This window comes from Fibroporia radiculosa, assembly GCF_000313525.1.
Source record: "Fibroporia radiculosa TFFH 294 genomic supercontigs, scaffold206, whole genome shotgun sequence".
Lineage (NCBI taxonomy): Eukaryota > Fungi > Basidiomycota > Agaricomycetes > Polyporales > Fibroporiaceae > Fibroporia > Fibroporia radiculosa.
In genome coordinates, this window is record NW_012133181.1 from 1 (window position 1) to 22831 (window position 22831).

Here is a 22831-nt window from a genome sequence, read left to right on the forward strand (position 1 = left end):
TTGACGACGAGAACTGCAACGGGGAGATGCGACACGTCGAAGGAAAAACAAAGAAAGAAAAAGACGCGTCAATGAGGTTGAAGGAGATACGAAATAGAAAGAAAGAAACGTACATTAGTGGTATATGAGAAGAGAGAGGCTGAATCAACCTGACGAGCAGGGAAGGCAAGAGAGCGAGAGAGAAAGAGATAGGGCGAGAATAAGCTCTGGGCTCCGCGCCTTCTTATCCTTACGAGGATGCGGACAAACAAGGCTAAACTGTTTTTGGGCTGAGCACGTTAAACGAGCCCGATTAGGCGACGCCTCGGCTTGTGCTGAAACCACTTGCGCTGAGTCATACATCGTCCTCAGCTGCACACCCAGCCCGAGCCTTGCAACATATGCAGGTCCTAGGACGAGCGTGTTGATTCAATGGCTGCGCGTGTAGCGAGCTGAGACTCTGCAGCGGATTCTGCAGCTGGGACATGGCTCTCAGGAGATAAAATTTGCGTGTGGGAAAATGTTGTGTTCACAAGGTGACGGGGAGATCGAAGCTGGACGCCCGCGCCATGCCCGCCCTCCCTGTACGTAACCTACGGTAAATCCCTAGCTCGTCGTCGTCGTCGTCGTCGTCGTCTGCGCACTGGGCATGCTTGCTGGCGACCCTGCGTCCGCACGCTGCGCTCGGTGGCAGGGAGAGGGGCGGGGGCGGACCCGTGGGCGGGAGGTCTGGTCTGGAGGGAACTGGCTTGGCGTCTGGATGCCGAAGCGAGTTCGCTTATGGCGCTTCCGTCTCTGTTCCGGGCAGGCGGCGACGCGACCGCCGCATCGAGACTTGCGCCGCCGACGTGTTTCACCTCCCGCCTCCGCTTTCTCACGCCCCCGCTCGCCCTACGCTCATATACACCATGGCATCCTCCCCTCACCGCACTGTCGTCATTCTGTCCCCGCAGGCTCCACTTGCAGCGCGATGTCCACGCTCCGTCCTTGTATAAGGTGCTCCCTGCCTGTGCTCCCCTTCCACTCGTTTCTCTTCTGCGTAACCTAGTCGAAGATGCTTGCTGCTCTCACGTCGCTGCTGCTGTTGGCTGCATTCATTCTGTTGCTCCTAGTCTCTCTTTCTGTGCCCATCATCAAGTCCATCTTCCTCTTTCATCTCACCGCCCATCCCGCCTCCTCCGTCTCCGGGGTCAGTCCAAGTGGCAATGCATGGTTTGGCGTGTGGGGGTACTGCGTCTCTCCCGTCGACGTCTCGTGAGCACTCCAATTCATTAGTCCGTCTATATCTGCTCATGGCGATCTTCGCGTCGTGCCCGTGTGACCAGTATCCTCGGCACTAATATCGGCACCACGGCGCAGTGTTCCAGTCCCCAGCTGGGCTACGACCTCAACAACTCCATCCTTAGTGCCCTTCAGGTCTCTGGTATCAACCTCAGCAGCGGCACCATCTCCCGGGCCGTCACTGCTCTTTTGGTCCTACACCCCATCGGTGCGTCTCTGCACCGCTGACGTCGTCCCTCTCTGATCCGACTCTCTTCATCGTCTCAGCTTGCGGACTGGCCTTCCTCACCTGGGTTATCTCTCTCTTCATGATCCGCCGGCGGCCCGATGGTGGCATATCTCGCAGCGCCTCTATTTGCACACTCACAATTGGCTTTCTCTCCATGCTTGTTACCACTGTCGCGTTTCTCGCGGATGTGATCTTCGTCGCCGTTGTCCGCGACCGAGTGCAGAATGAGTCCAACGGCATCCTGACCCTCACCTGGGGCAATGCGGTGCGTGTCATCCTGTCTCCGAAATGCGATATAAGCGCCATGATCGACTGATGGCCGGTACCGCTTCGTGATTGCGTTCATACAGGTATGGATAGCGCTGGGAGCAACCATCGCGCTCTGGCTGGCACTCGCCGGAGCTTGCGCGGGCGTTTGTGGTTGCGGGCGACAGTATCAGTGCGTTCCATCGGTCACAGTACCATGTCCACATCCGTCATGTTGATTGTTCTCTGCCTGTTCTTGTTTCACAGGAAGGTAAACACGTATTAGGGCACTTTTATGGCGCGACGGCCACCCATCATAGTTCACGTCTCACACTCACATGGCGCAAGCTCACCTTAAAAAGATAGAAGTGTGTCATCGGCGCTCAGCGCCGGGTGTCTCACCCCGTCTTCTTTGATTCGAGTGGGTTGTATATGTATAAGCTATCGCGCACCGGCTCCGGATACCATCTAACCATCATACCATACCCTACGTACTGCTGTATCTAGATTTCGCATGCATTGATAAAACGTGGGTGTATCTTTGCTGCTATGAAATACATTATAAATTCGAATGGTCTGATCGGTGTTCTTCTCCGCGTGCGACTGAAGGTTCTCATGACGAGGCTAGCAGACATTCTCATGCGGCCGGACAAATGATTTCTGCATAGTGCAGCACACGAGATCCAATTGCTCCAAAGTCCATGCATCTCGAACGCCAGAAATGAAAGACTATCGACGTTGGCAGACATCACTTGTGCCCACAATCGGGCGCACGATACGACCGTATGCTGATAGTTTATGCAGCCATTTCGGCAGCCATGGGAGCAGACTCGACGGGCTTTGAACGATGAGGTCCGTGTGATCGTTTCCCTTTCCTTCTCTTCGGCTGAGTCGCTAGATGGATTGAACAGAACGGTGTAAGAACGAGGAGACCGTCAGGCTTACCCGAAGACGCACCTTCCATGTACTTTTTGTCCTCCTCACTGTCGAACGCAAGATCCTCCGCAGCGATCGGCTCGCCGTCCACGCCAATTGCCACGGGCTCATCCTCGTCACGTGGCTTCTGTTTTATGCGCTTCTCGACCTTGAATTTGGCGACGTAGAACCCGTCCATGTTGTGCACGTGTGGGTAGAACCGCCGCGTCAGGCTGACCTTCTCGTTGAACACCTTGCCGCGATACTTGGTATACCCCGGGCGGCCAAACTCCAGGCCCGTGTCGACGAGTTTTACGTTCGGCCGCTTGCGGAGCGCATAATCGACGACCGCTTCGTTTTCATCGACGGTGACCGAACACGTGGAGTAGACGAGATACCCGCCCGTCTTGGAATCTGGCGTCACGCTGTCGATAGCGCAGAGGATAAGCTGCTTCTGAAGGTGCGATAAAAGGGCAAAGTCGCGCTCGGACTGTCAAGAAGACCATGTCAGTGCGTCCTTCACAATCCAGTGTGTTGTAAAAATGTACTTTATTCGTTTTGACGCTGGCATCCTTACTGATAACACCCGTGCCGCTGCATGGCGCATCCAGAAGCACCCGGTCAAAACCGCCCATCACCTTGGGAAATTCACGGCCGTCATAAGAGCACACGACCACATTCTTACATCCCAATCGGTGCACATTGGCTGTGAGGCTCTTCGTTCGTGCCTTTTTCGCATCGTTTGCAAATACCACACCCGTGTTTTCCATGAGCGCAGCCATGTGCGTTGTCTTTCCACCGGGGGCAGATGCCATGTCCAGAACGCGCTCATTGGGCTGCGGCGCTAGCGCGATAACGGGAAGAAATGACGACGCGGCCTGTAGCATATATTGGCCTGCAAGGTACTCCGGCGTCGCTCCAATCGGGACACTGCTCTCGAATACCTGTAGGCCAACATTTGTCCACTTCCCGATAGGCTCAAGGTTGACGCCTCTGTTGATGAGCGCCTGGGCAAGATCTCTTCGGCGTGTGCGGAGGGTGTTTGTCCGGATCGTTACAGGCCGAGGGACCTCGTTTGCTTCAAAAAACTCGATGGCCTGTGCATGTCAGTACCATCAGGATATTTCGTTGCCATTAGGCATGAAGTCGGCCTACCTCTGCAACTGGGAATAATTGGAACAACTTCTCCGTAAGGAACTCATTGTATCCATAGTAGCTTGCGATATCCAATATGAGTTGTTGAACATACTCAGATCGTGATCTTCAGTGTATTCATACGAATGAGTATACGAGGCAGATAGATCTCGGAAGAGGACTTGCCGGCCATTCTCAGCTAGTCTTTTGAACTTTCCGAGTGCACGTACACATTCACGCATACGGCGCTGGACAGTATGAACATCCGGACCTCCGCTTGCCTTCTCTTCCTCCCTCTCTTCTGCAGTGGGTAAGTGGAAGGCCTCTTGACCATCATCGCCGTCGCCGTCCATGTCTTCGTCGTCATCTGCATCTGCCAAGTCGCCATCCTCTTCGCCCACCAAAGCAGCATTCTGCATCTCCTCGGCGTCCAGCTCCGCCTCACGCGCTGCCTTTTCGTCTAAAGCCCTAGACCGCGCCTCCATATTTGCCATCGTGATCCGCCCGTCCTCGTCCTCTGAATCCTCATCTGAGTTAGAAGAATCATCCGAGCCTGTCGGGATGATTTTCAGAGGTCGTTCATGCTGTTTTGATTTCTTTCCTTTCGTTTTTGAAGGTGCAAGCTCGATCTCTTCCTCGTCGCCAGAACCAAGATCAAGCTCTTGGACAGGCCCTTGTAGGAAATCATCATCCCTAGCGGGTTTGTCAAAATTACACAGAGCAAATCAGTAATATATTTAGACGTACTCGATATCCAGACCGTCAGCACCCAAGTCATCTAAATCGCCAATGAATTCCTCAGTCTCTTTTTCCTTCTGCGTGGGTTTGCTACGCCTCTTGGATACACTCCCATCACTCTCGCGAGCTTTCTTTGTAGGTCTCTTTTCCTTGACCTCGGGATCCTGGGCTTTGCGCTTGCCTAGTTTTTTGAGAGACGGTTTTTCGGTCAGATTATGGAAATTCTCCAAGGGTTCAGGAGGGCCCTGCTTATTCTTCGCACGGCGACCCATAGTTATTCTCGAGCAGAAGTAGGAATGGCCAGAGACAGATTCAGAACCGCAAACTCAGCGGATCGAAAGGCGGTCACAAAAATTCGCGAGATCCGTGACCGCTCAGTGCATGTCACATGTGACGACGCGTATCGTGACGTCATTCTTGATCGACTTCAAGCAAGTTGTGTTCGTCGTTCGACTGCAACAACCCGCCGCTCCCCTCGCTCCTTTTCGACAACTTCGACCTGCAGAGCCATCTATTTGTCTGGCCATACCACATCATAGCAATGCGAGCTATGTTTCTCCCCGGCTTTTCTCGCTACATGGGAGCAGAATTTCGCTCCAGCATCTTCCAGCCGTCTGTTCGACGACAACTATGGTCGCTGCCCACTCGCTCAAATATATCTCTACAACTGAGCACCCTATCCGTTCACAAACCCCTTTCTATGAGCGTTATGAACCTCAGCTCGCGCATCACTTCGCTTCCATTTATATGCAAAGCTGCAGGGGTAACCAGTGTCGGCATTGGGCTCTCGATATACGCGGCACCCAACATCTTCTGTGAACGTACGTGGTTCTTTTTCACACACATGGAATACTCATCATACGTGCACCAGCCGTTGCCGCCAGGACCTCTCCGCCGCCAGTCTCCTCGCCCAGCGGTGCAGCACCCTTGTCATCCCCCGAACCCTTTCCCGAACCACCAACATCCTCCGTCAGTTACCTGGAGCTTTCCTTCGGTACTATAACGGGAATTTGTGCCGGCGTTTTCGTCAAGAAAGGTGCCAAGGCTCTCGCCTTCGTACTTGGTGGCGTATTTGTACTGCTCCAGGTTGGTGAACTGGAATTCTGTGCGGATAATTACTGACCACGATCTGCTAAAGTATCTCGGATCCATGTCTCTGATTCGTGTAGACTGGGCGCGGGCGTCGTCGCGCTTTGAGAGTCTCCTCTATACCAAGGACGCGAGCGGGCAGAAGAGGGCACCTAGTGTCGGCTCCTTGTTCCGGTGGCTTATTGACTTCTTAACAGCCGACTTCCAGCAGAGGGCATCTTTCATCGCAGGATTCGGCTTGGGACTGAGGATAGGTTGATCTGGTGATCATTTTGAATTCTTTGTATCTTACCTCCACAACGTCATTTTGACAAACCTGTGGTTAGGGTTTCAACATGTCCATCTTTCGAGACCCGAGTCCAGAACTGGTCAGTGAGCTGAGAACATTTTCAATCAGAAAATGATGGCAGCGGTTTGAGACATGGGCTCTTGAAGCCAGTTGGAACTTGGAAGCCAGGGTCTAGGATCGAACGCTGCATCATGTGAAACGTTGATCGTTTGAACTCTTTTTTTTCTTGTTGTCACAGCCAAGTCTAATGGTTATTATCAGCCATGATCAGCGGGGTGAATGAGATCGATACGTATTATGACTGCGCGCCTGAATTCCAATTATTGTCGAGGCCTAAGTAGGTCCGGGGAGGTTATCATCTTCTGCTTGCGTTTGAAACGCTCATCGCCATGTCTCCGGTCAACACGATGCGAAAGCAGTCCGAGGTGTTCCTCTCCGCACTACAAGAACAGATCGTCGCTGCATTCTTGGAGCGGGATCCAACCCTCGTTCCCAAGCGCGACTCATGGACGCGCCCACAAGGCGGCGGAGGTGCTTCGTGCGTCTTGGTTGGCCCTGGCCAGGACACGGCAATCGAAAAAGCCGGGGTGAACACTTCCACCATCCATAGCGTCCTAACCCCGACCGCCGCCAAACAAATGGGCGCCACCCACCCGTCGATCCCCCAGAGCCCGCAATCAGATCTTCCGTTGTACACCACCGGGATCAGCATCGTCGTGCATGCCCGCAATCCGCACGCACCCAGCGTGCACATGCACCTGCGCTACGTCGAGGTCATCGAACCCCCTCAGACGGACCGCACAGCAGCAGATGGCGCAGACGAGAAAGTGCTCGCATGGTGGTTCGGCGGCAGCATAGATCTCACCCCCACGTACATATATGAAGAGGACGCCAGACACTTCCACACCACACTAAAAGGCGTATGCGACGCACACGGCGGCTCCGCCCTGTACCGTCCTCTGAAGAACTGGTGCGACGAGTTCTTCTACATCCGCCACCGGCAAGAGGCACGGGGCATTGGCGGCATCTTCTTCCGCGACTTGTCCGACTCAAAACATGCCCGCCTCGACACCGACGATGCTGTCGCCGCACTGCGCCCAAAGACACAGGAGGCCATCTTCGCATTTGTCAAAGATCTGGGCCACGCGTTCTTGCCCTCGTACTTGCCCATCCTGGAACGACGCAAGGGGATGCCGGCTGACAGGCGCGCAGCACGGTGGCAAAGCCTCCGCAGAGGTCGGTATGTCGAATTCTACCTCACCGAGGCGGGCACGCAATACGGCCTGTCAACACCAGGAGTCAGGGTTGAGAGTGTCCTCATGGGGATGCCGGAGATGGCAAGATGGGAGTATACGAGTGAGATGGGCACAGAGGTGGGCACAGAGGAGGAGAGAACAGTCCAAGTGCTGAGGACTCCGAGAGATTGGGTACACATACCTTGAGCGTGTATTATATCGTCGGATCTTGTGGAATACGTATGCTTATGTATAGGGATGTTACTTACTTTAGTAGATGTATGTTACTGGCCATCATGATATTCACAGCTCTCATCAATGGGGCTAAGCCCTGAACCAAAGCCGTTGTCTGCATCCATGACCTGAGGAAGATTTATGATAGTCTCATCAAATGAACATACATACTTCAGAGTCTTTGATACGAAGATCCGAGCCATTATGGACAGAATCGATAATGATATTTGCTGTCCTAGTGGCATCCATCCCTTGACATACAGATTGGGACAAGCGAACATATGGCACGTAATAAGGTGTCCATCTTCAAGAAAGACCGTGTCAAGATAGATAGCAGTATCCGCTGACGCTCATGATGCGCTATCCGTAATCCGTTCAAGTCAACGGGCGACGAACTCCGGCTGCGAGACAGTAGTAGCGTTATTCGGTCGGATAGAACAATGTCCCCCAAATCAAGAATTTAAATGGACCTCTGTACATCGATCGATCCGCTTATGGTGTGGAACCAGCTGGCGGGGAAGGCACCTCCTCGATGGGCACAAACGGATTAGGCAGATGCATCCTGGCTGTAGGCTGGCGACTGAGCCCTGAAGATACCAGATAGGATCGCTGGCTCGCGTTGCTTCCGCTCCTTTGGTGTTGAGAAGGCGACGGCGCTCTAGAATCACCAGGTTCCATGAAGAGTAGACTGGCAGTAATTGAATGTACCGAAGTTGGCGTTCTGGGAACTGCACGGGAAGAGGTGTACATGCTGATGATCTGCTCAGACGTGGAGTACATCGAAGACGCGTCAGAGCGTGAATGACGGTGGGATGCAGGGGTACGAGGTCGCAATTGTGGGGGAACAGCAGATAGAGGAAGCGAATCGGTCGAAATCGACCTCCTATGATCAGCGATTACTGCAAGAGGGGGGCGTTGCAGCTTGGTGACATCCGCAGTGCGGCTGCGTGCACTTTCGCGAGAGCCAAGAGTTGACACAGACGCCATGGAGTCGGGAGTATCTCGTCTCGTAGGGGTGGCGGGAATGGCGACATTCTGGTTCAACAAAAGTGGGCGTGCCCGTCGAGATGGGAATTGAACAAATCGCTCCCGTGACGGGTCTTCCGAGGAATACGAAGGTGCAGGGCTACCTGGCTTGATGAATCCGTCCAAGGAGGACATGCCGTATGGCAGTGTCGGAAGGTCGCTGATACTTCCATGCACGCTGGAGGCATCTCCGACTACGCCATAATCACGGCTAACTGTCACCAGTCGCGCTGGGACAGCTCGAAGTCGTTCTGCATGAGAGACAGGAGAGCGGGAAGTTCGTGACTCGGCCCCTTTCTCGACGTCGTCCTTCACATTGACTGCATATTGTATAAATTCCTCTTCAGGGTCCGCCTCTGGCTCTGGGATGGGAATACCGGACATTACACAAAGGGCGACAGCATGTAATACAACTTGAAGCCACCCTGATCAGTTATGGACATGCGAATGAGGTAGGAAAACAACGCACAAAATACAACAAGACTCCAAACGATAGATAAGGCAAAAATGTAGACGTTCGTGCAGGTCGCAGCTGAATCTACAAATGATGATGGTCACGATCCTCTGAAGAGGGAAACAAGTAGACAATGTGCTCACTGAAGACGACACAGTTGAAGGAGCGCCCTAAAAGTGACAGTGGTAGGGCAACTCCTGTACCAGATTTGGAAAATTGAGTACACAGCGAACGAACTAGAAAATGACCTCGAGATGTACCTAAGTGGAGCCCGAACAAGAAAATTGTCCGCCAAAACTCTGGCCAGAGGTGGAAGATCACAACGACCCTATGCGCCCAACTCGGCTCAGGCAAGTAGCCAATCGCATTCAGGAACCAACTCACATAAGATAGAGCAGCACAGATGAGAATATGTACACTAAGACCATCACAAGGACAATGATCCCTGTTTCAATTTCTTACTTTAAGCGATGTATTGCTGGGAGAAGCGAGACTGACTCACGTTGTACGCTGGGTGCATGCTTCCATTCTCGAGCTAAATACACCGACAAGAAGATTGCCCAGAGAAGACAGACGACGGCAACAACTCCTGCAGCAGATGATAAACAGACAGTATGGTCTCCCGACGTTGAAACTTACCAAAACTAATTCTTCGAACTTTGCGAAAGAAAGACCACCACTCCATAGCAGCAAAGAGAATAAACGAGATAAAAGCGAATGTAAATTATACACCAGGTAAAGAGCGAAAGGCCGCCAGGGGTCCCAAGAAACGAAAGGCCACCAGGGGTTGAAGAAAGAAACCAGGGGCCGACTCAGTCAAGGCCCAACGAAAGTTGAACGAACGAAGGGGGAGGGGTGTCCTGTCCCGAGATGGAGCGTGTAGATATCATTCCTGGTACGCTAATATCCGGATCAGAGACATCCGAGTCAAATGACGCGTCACCAAACCTTGGGAGATTTGATCACAGCTTTGACAGTCGCGTGCACCGCCGCGTTGCTAGGCCTCCGACAGAGGATCTTTAAAGGACAGCGACGACGACGATTGCCAACATCTGGTGGACGTCGATGTGCTGCTCGTGTTGATTGTAAGACCAACTGAACGGTGATGACAAGAGTGAACGCAGAATGGTACTTGTAGGCGGCCGGGTGGCGACTGATGCAGTGAGTGCATGACGGCTTTGCCAAGATGCTTGAGGGAGCTCAAAGAAGGAGGATGAGATATATTTGGCACAGGCCCGGCTCAGTGACACGATGTCACGCATCGCATGTCACACCAGTGGCGCACTGCCCTGCTAATGTCGTCTCAGTGTCGCCGCCCTCTGTCCAGTGTCTGTCCAAACTCAGGTCCTGGTCATGTCGGAACAGGACCCTCTTCTGCCGTCTTACAGCACCGATGAGTCTGCTGAGGCTCAGCCGCGCAAGTACGCGACCTGGAAAGAGCGCACCGCCGACTTCCTCGAGTCCCGACTCCTGCACAAAGCCGTCATCACTCTGGCGTGTATCCTTTCCTCCTGCTGTCAACCCTGGTGTTGACAGCTTTCCGTTGGATAGGTTTTGATTGACTCAGCATGTGTGCTCGCCGATCTCAGCTACACTTTCCTGAACGAAACATGCATGCCCGACGAAGAAACCCAGCCATTATGGCTTACCGTGCTCTCCCACATCTCGCTCGCTATCACGACATTCTTCCTTGTGGAAATACCCATCACCATATGGTCGTTTGGGCCAAGGTTCTACACGCCTGGCTCGCGCATCACACATTCATCACTGCATTTCTTTGATGCCGTGGTGATCATCACCACGTTTGTCTTCGAGGTCGTCCTTCGCGGGCGTGAGAGGGAGCTGGCTTCACTACTAATCATCCTTCGTCTGTGGCGTCTTGTCAAACTGGTACAAGGTGCGAGTCACAGTTGTCGTATCTGTCGCCAGTCGTCGTACAATTGTCATGTGTCAGGTATTGCTGTCAGCGCCGGCGAAATTGAAGAGGAGAATGCGAGACTTCTTGAAGAGACTCGCCAAGAGCTCGAAGGATTGATGGTAGCTCTTGCAGATACCCGGGAGGATAACAAGAAATTGCGTGCTCGGATTAGGCTGCTCGAAAGCGAGCAAGCCTAATGTCATCCTAGTCGAAATGAGATTCACGACGTTCACGACGTGTACCCCTTATCACATTTCCATCACACCCAAGATGTGGAGATAATCTATAATATTTTATAAAGCTATACTTCTACAGTGTCAGACTCGGAATTAAGCTGGTGGATACAAATGGGGAGACACCGCTATGATACATCAGTGTTGACCGTGGCAACATCCAGACATCGTCCTGGTCAATCAGTTCGTTGGTACATACAAAGAGCTTAGAAGCGATTCCATGGAGGAATGGTTTGGACCGGCCTTCGGTTATCGTGCGCGGTAATCCATTCGGAACGATGGGAGGTGTGAATGGGCACATCTGGATCTTGCACGTCCTCAGGGAAAATACCATACGAGAGTGGGCGACTTGGCGAGGGGGTAATAACAGGAAGATTCAACTCGTTCCCAGTATCCGGCACATAATCGCTATTTGCGTCCAATCTTTCGAGGTATCGTGAAGTGTTGGTGTATGCCTTCGGAGGAACTGGGGGCATTGAGTCCGTCGAGGATGCACTCCAATAGGATCGAAGCCTATCTTTGACCGTCGGGACTTTCGGTTTGGCAGCAAATGGTAAGTCAACGCCCCGACGCGGATTAACATCCTTCGCCCAAGCGGGACGGAATCCCTCCGCATTCTGGAACCGCGGCGCAGATATGGTAAACCCTTTCATGATGGAAAAACGACTAGCGCTTTGCACTTGTGTTCGGGATACCGGTCTGGCTGACATTGCCTCATCGGCTTTGAATGCAGGATTTTCGTATTCGCCCTTCTCCATGTCCTTGGACTTGTGACCTTGAATTTTCTCCTCTGGTGTGAACCAAGATACAGAAGAAATCGGAGAAGCCCAGACAGCTGGATGGGAGCCTACATGGACCACTGTGATGCCAACCAGGGCAAAAAAGTAGAATAGTACTATCGACCAGTCAGATGGAATTAGGGACAAAATGATCAATCACATACGTATAGAGCTTGAGATCCAGACAATGACAACAACAAGTGACGAAGAGGCGCATGCGCTTAAACTAGCTGTATGACCAGACTCAATTACGCCAACGAGCATCGATGAAGAAGCAGCTCACTCTCGGGGACACAGGCTGCGGTAGGACCAGAAATCGTGATGTCTATAGCAGAAGCTAAGGTCACAGAACTTAGTGAAGATGCAACAGGGATTATGAAACGTAAACATACCAACTTGCAAAAATCCAAAAGCACCAATCCAAACACATTCAGGCATAACTTTCATATTCCACAGCGAGGGAGAGTATGCTTCTGCCAAACATCTACAAATACAATACATAAGTGGACCAAAGGTGGAGCAGGAAATACACGTACATGCCGGCATACAAAATAAAGCAGCAAGCATTGAAGACGACAAAGGCGGACGCGCCATTCACTGCGCGAAGTTAGTCTCCAGTCAACGAGAGGAACTGCCACATACCGCCTATTCCAGCACTTTTCAGCGCAGCAATATTCCAGGCTGCAAAGCCCATCGCCAGGATGTTCAAATAAAGAAGGAAGGCTATGTGGATTTATCGTCCTGAGCCTTTCAAACCTTGGAATTGATGAGGAAACATACCGTGGAGGACATATCGCAAGATAACGAGTGGATTGCGCATTTTAAAAGCGGTGGTTGGGTTTATTACGGGACGCTCTACCGGTAGCACGGATTAAATAGCAATGTAGGTCGTTGCGCCAAAGCTAAAGGTGATCCGGGACGTCAGGAGAGCCACAAACGTAGAAAGAAATAGAGTGTTGATGGAGATGTTGTTCGACGTCGAAATGTAAGCAGGCAAAGACCGCCTGGGCCACGAGTGGCCGTCGAGTGGGTGGGCATGTTTATATAGAGACGTCTACCGAGGAACAACAATAGCGGGAAAACAATGGCTTGTGTTTCAAGCGCCCAAGAGCTCGGCACATTCCTGACAACGTCCGCTGTGGCTTGTTTGTGGCACACAAGCCACACTTTCCGAGTCAATGGAAACCAAGTTGTTCAACAAGATGCAATTCAACCACTCGTCTTCCGCTATCGTCGCATGTCGGTTTGCACGGTTACTTGTGGATAATCGCCCCACATTGAAACTTAGCGTGTACAGAGGCTGCTCAACCCTTGAAGCATTTTCTCAAATTAACCGACAAGTACTTGAGATTAAGGTCACTCGGCGCAGCAACAGTTACTTCGTTTATCCACGAAGTGCGACGACCTAGGTCCTACACCCCTGGTAAATTTGTTGCTGATCTTGCGGTCGAGCTGTATCTTGCGTCGTTGAATCCCGCAGGTCGGGCCTGAGGAATCATTGTGCGTCATGAGGTTCTATGCAGGAAACGCACTCGGACTAACATAGGCAAATCCTCGCAAATCGACGCAGAGTCAAACGGGACCGTGACGAAAGGTCAAATGATCCAGGAAATGGCTGATCAGCCAGTACGGCAGCCTCATGGGTTGTACGGGTGACTTTGAATGCTGAAGAACGGCCTGTAAGTATCCTTCTTCGCCCGAGCAACTTGATCATATGCCTTCAGTCGGGCATCCGGACAGAATAATTTACCGTGGACGAGCATCCTCGGTGTTCCGCAGAACTCGTCTTGTTGGGCGTACGCCAAGCACAGGCAACCCTGCGCTCCTCATAAAGTCTGCGCATGGAAGATGAAGTCGCACCCAGTTGTCGTACTCTGGGGAACAACAAATGGCGTCTCGACGTACTCAACGTCTGGTCTCATTTCTCGCACTTCTCACCTCGCTCGCGTTTGCCCAATCTTATCCTGACACGAACGTGGTGATCGTTTCTAACAATGATCTTAATCCGTCCAATGAAAATCGGGCTAGTGCGCTGTACTTGAAGAGTAGCTTTTCCTGTTTGGAGGCGTATGAAGCCTGCGCTCAGCTTCAGGAGACTCTTCTTCCGGCACCGGGCAGCACAGGTCTTACAGCAGCTAACCTGTCTGTAGCTCTCACCTCAGACAAGCATGGTGCAGCTCTGGACATGTCTCAGCAGTTATGGATTGCTGGAAGTAGTAAGTGTACCACGTAGCAATCACATTCGTGCGGATCTGACTGGCTCCACCAAAGCTTTCGGTTCATGTACTGCTTTCACCCCGAGCTACCAATATTCGCAAGCGGCTTTCGAGCCGGACTCTTCAGTAAATCCTGCTGAGCGTCTCCCTGTGCTCTGCACCAACTCCGCACCCCTCACTCGATCCAACGTCACGTCGTACGATACGAGTCGTCAAATTCAACTTTCCACTCCTTCTGCAGGTGTGCTCACTGGGTTTCGTGACAAGTTCAGTTTCCGATTCCTGGGGATACAATATGCCGAATCTACCACGGACGCGGCTAGATTCCAACCTCCTACCGCAGTGGAGGTATCTCCAGGTACTCCGACGTCGGCTCTGGCATACGGCTCAATGTGTGCTCAGGTAGGCTTATTATAGCGAGAACTTACATTATGATACTGAAGGCAATACTACGAAGCCTCCTGATGCAGATAACGGACATCTGTTGCATACAGATGAGGATTGCATGTATTTGAATGTATTCTCTCCTGTTGTCAACTCTGCCACAGTAAGCGATGAGAGCGCGCCGAAGTTGCCGGTGATGTTCTTTAGTCAGTGAATTTTCGTCACGCCTGCTTTTCAGTGGACTAATTTTTTGTCTGTTGAATTAACCAGTTCATGGAGGAGGCTTGAATACTGGCGACAGCGGCCCATTCCCCTACAACATGACCACAAGTGGTTTTGTCGGAAATTCCATCTCAAACATCTATGATGGTACCAATCTGGTCTCTTACGGCGGAGTTGTTCTTGTCACGATAAACTATCGTTTGACGGCGTTTGGTTGGTTCAATGCGTCCAATGCTGCTCTAAAGGACGCATTGCTCGCTTTGCATTGGGTCCAGGATAACATAGAGGCTTTCGGAGGTGATGTGAGTACAGTGGAAGTCGGCAATTTTACTCTACGCTGACTTGTTATATAGCCAACCAAAGTCCTCATTTTCGGCGAGTCAGCAGGAGGGACAATGACAAGATACTTACTCGGCACTAATCCTAAATACACAGACGGTCTCTTCAGTGAGTCACTCGCTTTAAGTGAGTAGGAAATGTGTTGTGACACCGCGTACATAGGCGCTGCCGTGCTGGAATCCGACTTTGGGATCAACGACATATTTCTCTCTCCAGAATTGGCCTTGAATAACTCACTTACACTTGCGAAGTACCTCGGTTGTGCCGAAAATTCCTCCACCACATTTACCGACTCGATGGCCTACTGTGTTCAGGGCCTCTCGGCTGGAGACATTGCAATGGCATCATACAACCTGGGGATCTCATGGAACATCGCTATTGACGGCGATTATGTCCTCAACGACATTGCTTCCAGCATCAAAGATGGTTTGTATGCTCGAGTTCCAACAATATGGTCGAGCAACGAGTGCGAATATTGCTATTTCCTACCAACTACGATTCTGCCCAACTCCTCGGCTTCTATCTTCCCTGAAAGCCTACCCCTATTCTTCAATACTACGCAGGCGGACCGGATTCTCAACGTAACGGACCTGTATCCGTACGAGACTGCGCCATCCGAAGACGGGATCTCGGGTGCTGTGCTCACGTTGGCTCAGCTGATCACCGATTATGACGTCCACTGCCCCATGGTCTACCTCTCGTCGCTCGAGACCAACACCACCAACCCCGGTAATTCCTACAAGGTTGTCTTCGCTGTGGGCCTCGGCTCGCCGCTCACTCCCAATCCCGCGACGTGCCCGGGCCAGGTCTGTCACGCTGACGAACTCTACTGGGTCTTCGCGACAGCAGAAACAGACAATCTGTACCAGCCGCTGACGGAGGGCCAGGTTATCACAACACGCGAGGTCATCAACCGTTGGACATCACTTGCGTGGGATGGAAATCCGAACTATGAAGGTGCGGTGGTGGAATGGCCGCCGTACACAGGTGACAACGAGATGGTCATCAATGCGACGGCGGCCGAGTCTCTCCAGCCATACCGAGTAGCACAGTGCGACTTCATCCAGAGCCAGATAGGTTTGGTCTTTGGGGAGGAGTGAGGCGCTTTTTGAGTGTGGACAACGTCACAAGCTTAAGGAGAGATGTGCTACTCACGGCTCGATTGATCACAAAATATTCACTTGAAATTCACAAATGATTTTGTTAGGTTGGAAACGATGAGAAAACTCTCCTGCAGCACAAATTAATTTCACAGTAGGTGGGGGTTATCTCCGCACCTCATTCAGATAACGAGTGTTGGATTCGTATGGTGTTATAAATTAAAGTAATGTAAGCATACAACAATGATGCCTAGTGTATAAGCGCATTCCTAACTAAAGCGATACACAGGCCATAAAGTACGTATGCGGGCTGCTCAGCAACCCTAACGACTGACGCAACTGCACTACACTATTGCGATAAGGTACAATTGCGGGCATCATAATGAACGCTGCGCACAACCGCTGCTGTGCTTCTCGACGGCAACATATTATTGCCGTTGACGCTGTTTAGGGTGGCAGAGGGACAGGGTGTTGCCATCCGACAGCTCATCGGTTGTTGATAATCTGAGATAAATCCAATGAGGGGGGCCTGTGCAGCCGGAGGATCCTCGGCTTGCGTATGGATTTGCTCTGCGATACCGACGGCAGAGAGGTAGACGGGACTGCAGCGCCTAACGAGGGAGGGACATCGGAGGTGGCCGCCTGGACAGACGAAGCTGGGACAGCAGACAACTGTAGCTTCCGTGGTGTCCAAGGTGGTCGCTCGGGAACGGGGTTATCCATCGAAGGTCGAGCATGATCCAATGAAGGACGAGCACGATCTATGGAAGGACGGGGATGGTCTAAGGAGGGACGAGCATGATCCAACGAAGGACGTAAACGGTCCAGTGATGGTCGAAGAATGGGAGCTGTCTTTGGGGGTACCTGGAGGGTCGCAGGCACAGTAGAAGCTGGAGTAGGTACAGACTCCATTGGCCCTTGCTTCTCAAGGTCGCGCTCGCGACGGGCTACTAAGCGCTTGGAAAACTCCGTCTGCATGGGACGCCGGACATTCAACGACTTGGGAGCAGCTTGTTTCGGAGACGACGGTTCACTGCCCAGAGCCGATTTGACAGAGAACCAAGAGCAATCGCGTGTGTTGGTCTTCCAAATAAGCGGATCAAGGCGCTGGTGAAGAATAGTGATGACAACGAGTATGCACATGTACAGGATCACTGCACCGTTCGTTAGTCCGAATCAAAGACCGCAGCAGAGTAAGAAGGCGCACGATTGATAGCACCCGCCCACGCAAAAGCAATTGTCAAGTCCACTGATACACAGGGCCCCAGTGTAATCACACCGGCTGCAGAATAAGCGTTAGGACGAAAGAATAGACAAGGTTGCGAAACTAACCTTTATCGAAAGTGACACATTCCATGCTGCTTAACGTAGTGGTGACAGCGCCTGCGGCAGCTGCCCAACATGTGTGAAGATGCGCGAATGACATCACATTAGAATAGTACTCACCTAGGCTGAGAAGTGCAAAAAGCCCAACCCACAGACACTCAAACCAGACTTGTCGAGTCACCGTTTCCTTGCGGAGGAAATCGATCACAAGCCTGTGACAGTGTAAGAAGATGATCAGCGCAGATTGAAACTTGAACTCACATAGAAAGGACAAAAAGCAGGCTAGCAACACCGATAGCAATGAGAACTGCGTCAACATGAATAGCAGCTTTGGAAGATCATGAATAATTTCTCAAATCATGTCGACATGGAAAGCACAACATACGAAGGGCATCGATGTCCATTGCAATAGTCAGATTCCAAGCTGCAACACTGCCCATGACGATACTGCAGATGATCGAGAAGACTGCGAAAGAAGTCACGAAGCTGATCCGCCGCCGAGAGGAGGGGAGGCTTACCGAAAACAAAAAACCGATAGGTCGTAAAGTACGTAGCCGCGTTCATGATGCCAAAGTCGTAATGAATGGAGACCGCTCAACGGTAGAAAGATACACGCAGAGAACCCAGCTCTGAAGTTGGAAACCAGTCCAGGGATGCGTTCAACGACAGGTGTCTAAGGAGGACCACCGAGAGCGCTGAGGGTCGCGAGCGCGAATCTGGGCTATACTTATGGAAACCGCGAGCGGCTCGGCAGATGGCGACGAGGCTGATGCTCGCAGGTTTCAGATCACCGGCTGTTGCACAGCTAAGTATGTACAGTACGACCACCCGACCTAGTCAAAGCGTAGTCCAAGTCAAAGCGGTCCATCATCCTCCATGGGGTCCCACCAGCTACATAATGATAAACAGAGAATCCTGTGTCATAGAGGGCGGCCTTGGACATGTGTTTCCTCTACTTGTAGTTCGTATGCAGGTAGACATTCATCATTCGCCAGTGACCGTCTTTTCTCTTGGCAGACTCTTCAACTGCTGCGGTGTCTCAACCCTCTGCCGGAAATCCCCCCTACTGTCACCCTCCGACACTGCTCTCGTGGGTTTCTGTGACGAAACACTACTCGAGGACATGTAAGTAGCATTCGTCGAAGACTGACGGCGGCGCAGGGCAGCAATATGTTGTTCCATACCTCGCATTTGTCCGAGTGCATCGTGGCCTTGGATGGTCCACACGAGGTTGGTACAGGTCTTGACGCAAGTCATCGCCGTTGCTTCCGTCCTTGTTGTTGCTTGTGTTTCTCCTGCCGTCACTAGTTGCGATGGCTGCAGCACTCAAAACAAATGCCATCGTATTGGTGCTAGGGCCACTGATAGCGCTGCCAGTGACAACCAAATACATTGGAGCAGAAATGCAACCTGGAAGGTTCCCTGCCCGGTGTCAGCGCGGACTGACTAGACGTACTAGAGGGCTGAGATATTGAACGAAGTCGATCATCCATGAACGGCCCCAACACCTAGGAATCGGCTGTATGATTTGTGATACAGACCTTCTCGGCCCCACTTCTGCCTCGATGAGGCCAATGCAGAAGTGCAAAAATCCCAAGGGCCGAAGCCATCACTCCGCCCACCACACCTCCTGCAATCATCTCAGCCGGAACATGCGTGGAAACAAGACTAGCAGACGTTTTGGTCGAGTTTGGAGAAAATGAAGCCAATGTCTTCGTAGCAATGCTGGATGAGCTCATGCTGGACGATGCTGGCGCTGGCTGGGGTTCGTATCTACAAGGACGTGATCAATGTGATCAGCATGGAGCACAGTCGAGGAGCAAAAGTGTGCCTACATATACTCCCCAGAAGAGGACTCGCTTCGCCTTCTAATGTCAGAACGAGTATGTGCCTTGTTTTCCGATGTGGTGTTACTGTAAACAGTATCATTATACTCCATTTGGGTCGAGTTAGTTTGTGGAGAGATGTAAGATCCAGCAGGTTAGCCATCCAGAACAAAACTGATATTCGTGAGGGTAATCATTGCGCCCTGCATATAGTTCGCTTACAGAATTTACCCAGATGACTGTACCTCATGAAGTGGTGAGCATCTTCGGACAAGCCAGGGTTTGTCGAACAACTCGCCGTTGAAAGTGAATGTTATATTACGAGGATGTGTGTCGGTGGGACGCACGGTCCAGTTGTGCCAAGTCTGATCGAAAGTGCTCGAGAGATTCGGGCGTACAAGATAAACAGTACAGGTCGGATCATAATTCCAGCTACAGCCGTAGATGGGCTTCAAACCTGCTGCCAAGTCATCATTCTCGTCGTCGATGGTTCTGTAGTCGGAGCCGATGAAGCGCTCCACCAATAAAGACAAGTGAAAGAGTTCCACAAAAGGTGTTGAGACGTCACCATCCTTGGAATGAAAGAAGAAAAAAACAGAAAGCCTGGAAGAATTTAACACACCAGCGTGAGGGCTGAGGCGCGTACTAGAGCGCGACTTTTAATAGCAAACAGACGGCTATGCTCGTCTGGGATCTTAGACGAAGCGCTGCAGTGTCCCTATCAAATACTTATAGCAATGCACATCAGGCTGCTAACAACCCGTCGCACGCTGACATGGTCTTGAAAGCAATGTTGCCTGTTGGATGGCTGTGAATCGTCAGCCACTAGATCACCATCAGTTAATGACTTAGACATTTTGAGCTGTCTCCGAGCAACAATAGTAGGCTAGCAGGGTAGATCTACTCTTATACGACGTGAGGATACATACGCACTGAACAAAATCATCGATCGGAATATCAGTTCCTGAAAATCCGTGTTATCACAACAGTCTTGGATGGACGGCGCTGCCGGAGGATTATGCTCACTGTCTGAGCTTTGATCCAAAATATTGAAACTCAGAGCTCACCGAAGCGGATGGCAGAATGATCGACCGATGACTCGGAGAAGCTCAGCCCGAGGATAACCAAAGTGCGGCAGAGGCACGAGACGAACCTGGAATCATAATCCGAGGGCGAAACCTCACAGACGAGCCCGAAAGCAGTCAGGGCGCGGAGGGCACCGCTGTGGTATCACAGCAAATGTACAGCATAAGAACAGGATCCGGAGGGGTCTAGAGAACTGCAGTCCAACACAGTGAGGTGCCCAGTCGAGCCCAGCGCCGAAGACAGCTCTGACCGAACAGACCGAAACCATATGCTAATTGGCGGAGCGAATCGTTCAAAATGGGATGGACTCTCCTTCGATGTGACCGAGTGCAGAGGGGCGTCTTTGGCACCCAGTAGAGGTAAAGCGTTCCAGAAGTGCAGTCAAGCTGGGACCTCGGTACAGCTGGGCGGTTTGGAACAAGCAGTCTCGGAAATCCCAGCGATCGGCATTTGTATTTGCATCATGCAAGTAACATAGACGCCCACAGGCTATACAATAACCACTTATGACTTGCTTACAGCTACTTACTACGCTTCGGGCATGGGACTAGTACTCCCCGGCTTGCGCATGTGGAATCACTCCTTCTGCTACTTATAGGACAGTCATCGCGACATCGTCTGTCTTTCCCTCACTACCCTTCGTAGAGGACATGGCCCCACATTCTCGGGTTCGCCTCCTGCTCATATGCTGTTCAATCGCCGCCAATGGGTGAGTGAAGCCCACTTACATGGCGCCGCACGCTGATATCTCTCAGAATTTGCGCCGGTGGAATTTATACCTTCCCGCTCATTAGTCCTGCTCTGGCGGAGCACATGAAGCTTACGCAGCCGCAAATCAGCACCATCATGCTCGCGTGAGTCCGTATACTGGTCCTGGTGATACTGTCCTCTCATGATAGCATAAAACAGTGCAATGGTCGGCCAGTACGCTACTGCTGTTCCTGTTGGGAAGGTTCTTGACACGTATGGGCCTTGGAGCTGTTCGTCTCTGGCCTCTATCATGTTCTCGGTGGGATACGGCCTATTTGCATGGCAATATTCAAGAACCAAGGAAGATATCACGTTGACACAGCCGTCTTCGACTGCACTCCCAGTTCTCATTCTGTGTTTCAGTTTTCTTGGTATAGGAACAGTGTTTTCGTGAGTACACCCCCAACATAAGACATGTCAGCTCACTGACGGACCTGCGTCTAGCTATTTCTCAATGCTGTTTTCAGCTACAAGGACATTCGAACATTGCATGGGATTCGCGTCTGGTACCAGTCTCGCGATATTCGGCATGTCACCCCTGTTTTTGTCTTTGGTCGCCACGAAGTACTTCGCTGATTCCGATGCCGGGGTTAAAGTGGTCCCTTTCTTTGTTTTTATGTCAATTCTGACGGGGACCGTTAATTTCTTTGGCGGGCTTATCCTTCCCGGTCCGCCTAAGGAGGGCATACCCACCGAGATAACTTCCGATGAGCATCTTGTTGGATTTGACGAAGTCAGATACATGGATGCGGATGAAACCCGCTCTCTGCTCCACGGCCCACCTTCCGGAAAATCCGTCGCCGGCGCGGCTATAATCCCTGTCCAAGAGCCGAAGCGCTTGTCATCTGCAGGTCTTCTAGGGGACCCGAGCTTCTGGATTTTGGCATCTGCAGTGTCATTACTCGTGGGCGCGGTGCGTGTCTGCATTGAACTATATTCTCTAGGCACTAAAACCATTACTAGGCTGAGATGATCAAGTCTAACATTGGATTAATTGTTCTTTCATTGCCTGCGACGTCCTCCGCCCAGAACATCTCTGTCCAAGTACAGCTGATCGCTGTATGCGACACGATCACGCGTCTTCTCATAGGACCTCTTGCGGATGTCACATCTCCTGTTGCCCTCTACTCATCTGATGGCGTGTGGTCATTCCCTCGCAAGCCCTATTTCACCCGTGTCTGGTTCTTTGCTAGCGCGGCTGTCCTGTATGTTGCCGCATTTATATGGCCCGTCGTGGGCATTCGATCCCAAGAGGCCTTGTGGCCGTTGAGGTGGGTTTGTACACAGCTCGGAGGCGTACATATGCTGACTCATTTCTACAACTGCAGCATCAGCACCGGAATTGTCAATGGGACTATTTTCACTATGTTGTACGTCATCTACGGTCGCATGTTTAGCACTTGGTTCATCTATTTGTTTTCAGGCCCAGCATTCTATCGTCAATATGGGGGTCCCAAGATCAGGGCCGAAATTTCGGTTTCATATCTTACATGTGCTTCATTGGCACCACAGCCTTTTCGTATCTCTATGCATTCGTTGCAGACAGCCATACACTACGAAACGACGGTGTGTGTCGCGGCGCTCAGTGTTGGCGTCTCACCTTTGTGCTCAGTGCGGGGACTGCTTTGCTGGCAGTTTGTTTCTCTTCTATACTGCTGAGAAGATGGAACTTGAGAGTATAGTTATTGTATGACGAAGGTCATTTTGACATGTGTTATTTCATTCAAAGTACACGCACACAATTGTAATATAGTATTTCGGAGGGCAGTGCAATATCATATACCCGTTGCGTTGAATGCCAAT

At 51.6% G+C, this 22831-nt stretch overlaps 10 protein-coding genes across 10 annotated transcripts; 6 read left to right on the forward strand and 4 right to left on the reverse strand.

The window, feature by feature from the left end:
• Positions 1-759: 759 nt before the first annotated feature.
• Positions 760-1805, forward strand: FIBRA_00429 (uncharacterized protein; the record flags this gene model as incomplete). The annotated part of the gene is made up of 4 exons (XM_012322325.1): positions 760-975; positions 1028-1233; positions 1305-1468; positions 1528-1805. The coding sequence occupies 4 exons, from the start codon at positions 760-762 to the stop codon at positions 1803-1805; spliced, it is 864 nt and encodes a 287-aa protein (XP_012177715.1).
• A 726-nt stretch (positions 1806-2531) lies between these two features.
• FIBRA_00430 (uncharacterized protein) lies at positions 2532-4794 on the reverse strand (the record flags this gene model as incomplete). The annotated part of the gene is made up of 6 exons (XM_012322326.1): positions 2532-2629; positions 2693-3140; positions 3199-3747; positions 3806-3866; positions 3929-4477; positions 4532-4794. 6 exons carry the CDS (start codon positions 4792-4794, stop codon positions 2532-2534), a joined length of 1968 nt encoding a protein of 655 aa, XP_012177716.1.
• Positions 4795-5072: 278 nt separating this feature from the next.
• FIBRA_00431 (uncharacterized protein) lies at positions 5073-5870 on the forward strand (the record flags this gene model as incomplete). The annotated part of the gene is made up of 3 exons (XM_012322327.1): positions 5073-5343; positions 5394-5608; positions 5661-5870. The coding sequence occupies 3 exons, from the start codon at positions 5073-5075 to the stop codon at positions 5868-5870; spliced, it is 696 nt and encodes a 231-aa protein (XP_012177717.1).
• Positions 5871-6289: 419 nt separating this feature from the next.
• On the forward strand, positions 6290-7342 carry FIBRA_00432 (uncharacterized protein; the record flags this gene model as incomplete). The annotated part of the gene is made up of 1 exon (XM_012322328.1): positions 6290-7342. One exon carries the CDS (start codon positions 6290-6292, stop codon positions 7340-7342), a length of 1053 nt encoding a protein of 350 aa, XP_012177718.1.
• A 519-nt stretch (positions 7343-7861) lies between these two features.
• FIBRA_00433 (uncharacterized protein) lies at positions 7862-8779 on the reverse strand (the record flags this gene model as incomplete). Its single annotated transcript, XM_012322329.1, has 1 exon — positions 7862-8779. The coding sequence occupies one exon, from the start codon at positions 8777-8779 to the stop codon at positions 7862-7864; it is 918 nt and encodes a 305-aa protein (XP_012177719.1).
• Positions 8780-10202: 1423 nt separating this feature from the next.
• On the forward strand, positions 10203-10964 carry FIBRA_00434 (uncharacterized protein; the record flags this gene model as incomplete). Its single annotated transcript, XM_012322330.1, has 3 exons — positions 10203-10347; positions 10417-10746; positions 10804-10964. 3 exons carry the CDS (start codon positions 10203-10205, stop codon positions 10962-10964), a joined length of 636 nt encoding a protein of 211 aa, XP_012177720.1.
• Positions 10965-11206: 242 nt separating this feature from the next.
• Positions 11207-12599, reverse strand: FIBRA_00435 (uncharacterized protein; the record flags this gene model as incomplete). Its single annotated transcript, XM_012322331.1, has 7 exons — positions 11207-11895; positions 11944-12009; positions 12063-12116; positions 12172-12263; positions 12316-12376; positions 12422-12502; positions 12560-12599. The coding sequence occupies 7 exons, from the start codon at positions 12597-12599 to the stop codon at positions 11207-11209; spliced, it is 1083 nt and encodes a 360-aa protein (XP_012177721.1).
• A 1068-nt stretch (positions 12600-13667) lies between these two features.
• On the forward strand, positions 13668-16040 carry FIBRA_00436 (uncharacterized protein; the record flags this gene model as incomplete). The annotated part of the gene is made up of 6 exons (XM_012322332.1): positions 13668-13995; positions 14051-14397; positions 14453-14585; positions 14650-14903; positions 14955-15048; positions 15103-16040. The coding sequence occupies 6 exons, from the start codon at positions 13668-13670 to the stop codon at positions 16038-16040; spliced, it is 2094 nt and encodes a 697-aa protein (XP_012177722.1).
• Positions 16041-16526: 486 nt separating this feature from the next.
• Positions 16527-17930, reverse strand: FIBRA_00437 (uncharacterized protein; the record flags this gene model as incomplete). The annotated part of the gene is made up of 7 exons (XM_012322333.1): positions 16527-17194; positions 17248-17322; positions 17373-17432; positions 17487-17578; positions 17628-17694; positions 17752-17832; positions 17885-17930. 7 exons carry the CDS (start codon positions 17928-17930, stop codon positions 16527-16529), a joined length of 1089 nt encoding a protein of 362 aa, XP_012177723.1.
• A 3261-nt stretch (positions 17931-21191) lies between these two features.
• FIBRA_00438 (uncharacterized protein) lies at positions 21192-22721 on the forward strand (the record flags this gene model as incomplete). Its single annotated transcript, XM_012322334.1, has 6 exons — positions 21192-21418; positions 21473-21941; positions 21992-22299; positions 22357-22398; positions 22452-22596; positions 22641-22721. 6 exons carry the CDS (start codon positions 21192-21194, stop codon positions 22719-22721), a joined length of 1272 nt encoding a protein of 423 aa, XP_012177724.1.
• Between the last annotated feature and the right edge of the window lie 110 nt (positions 22722-22831).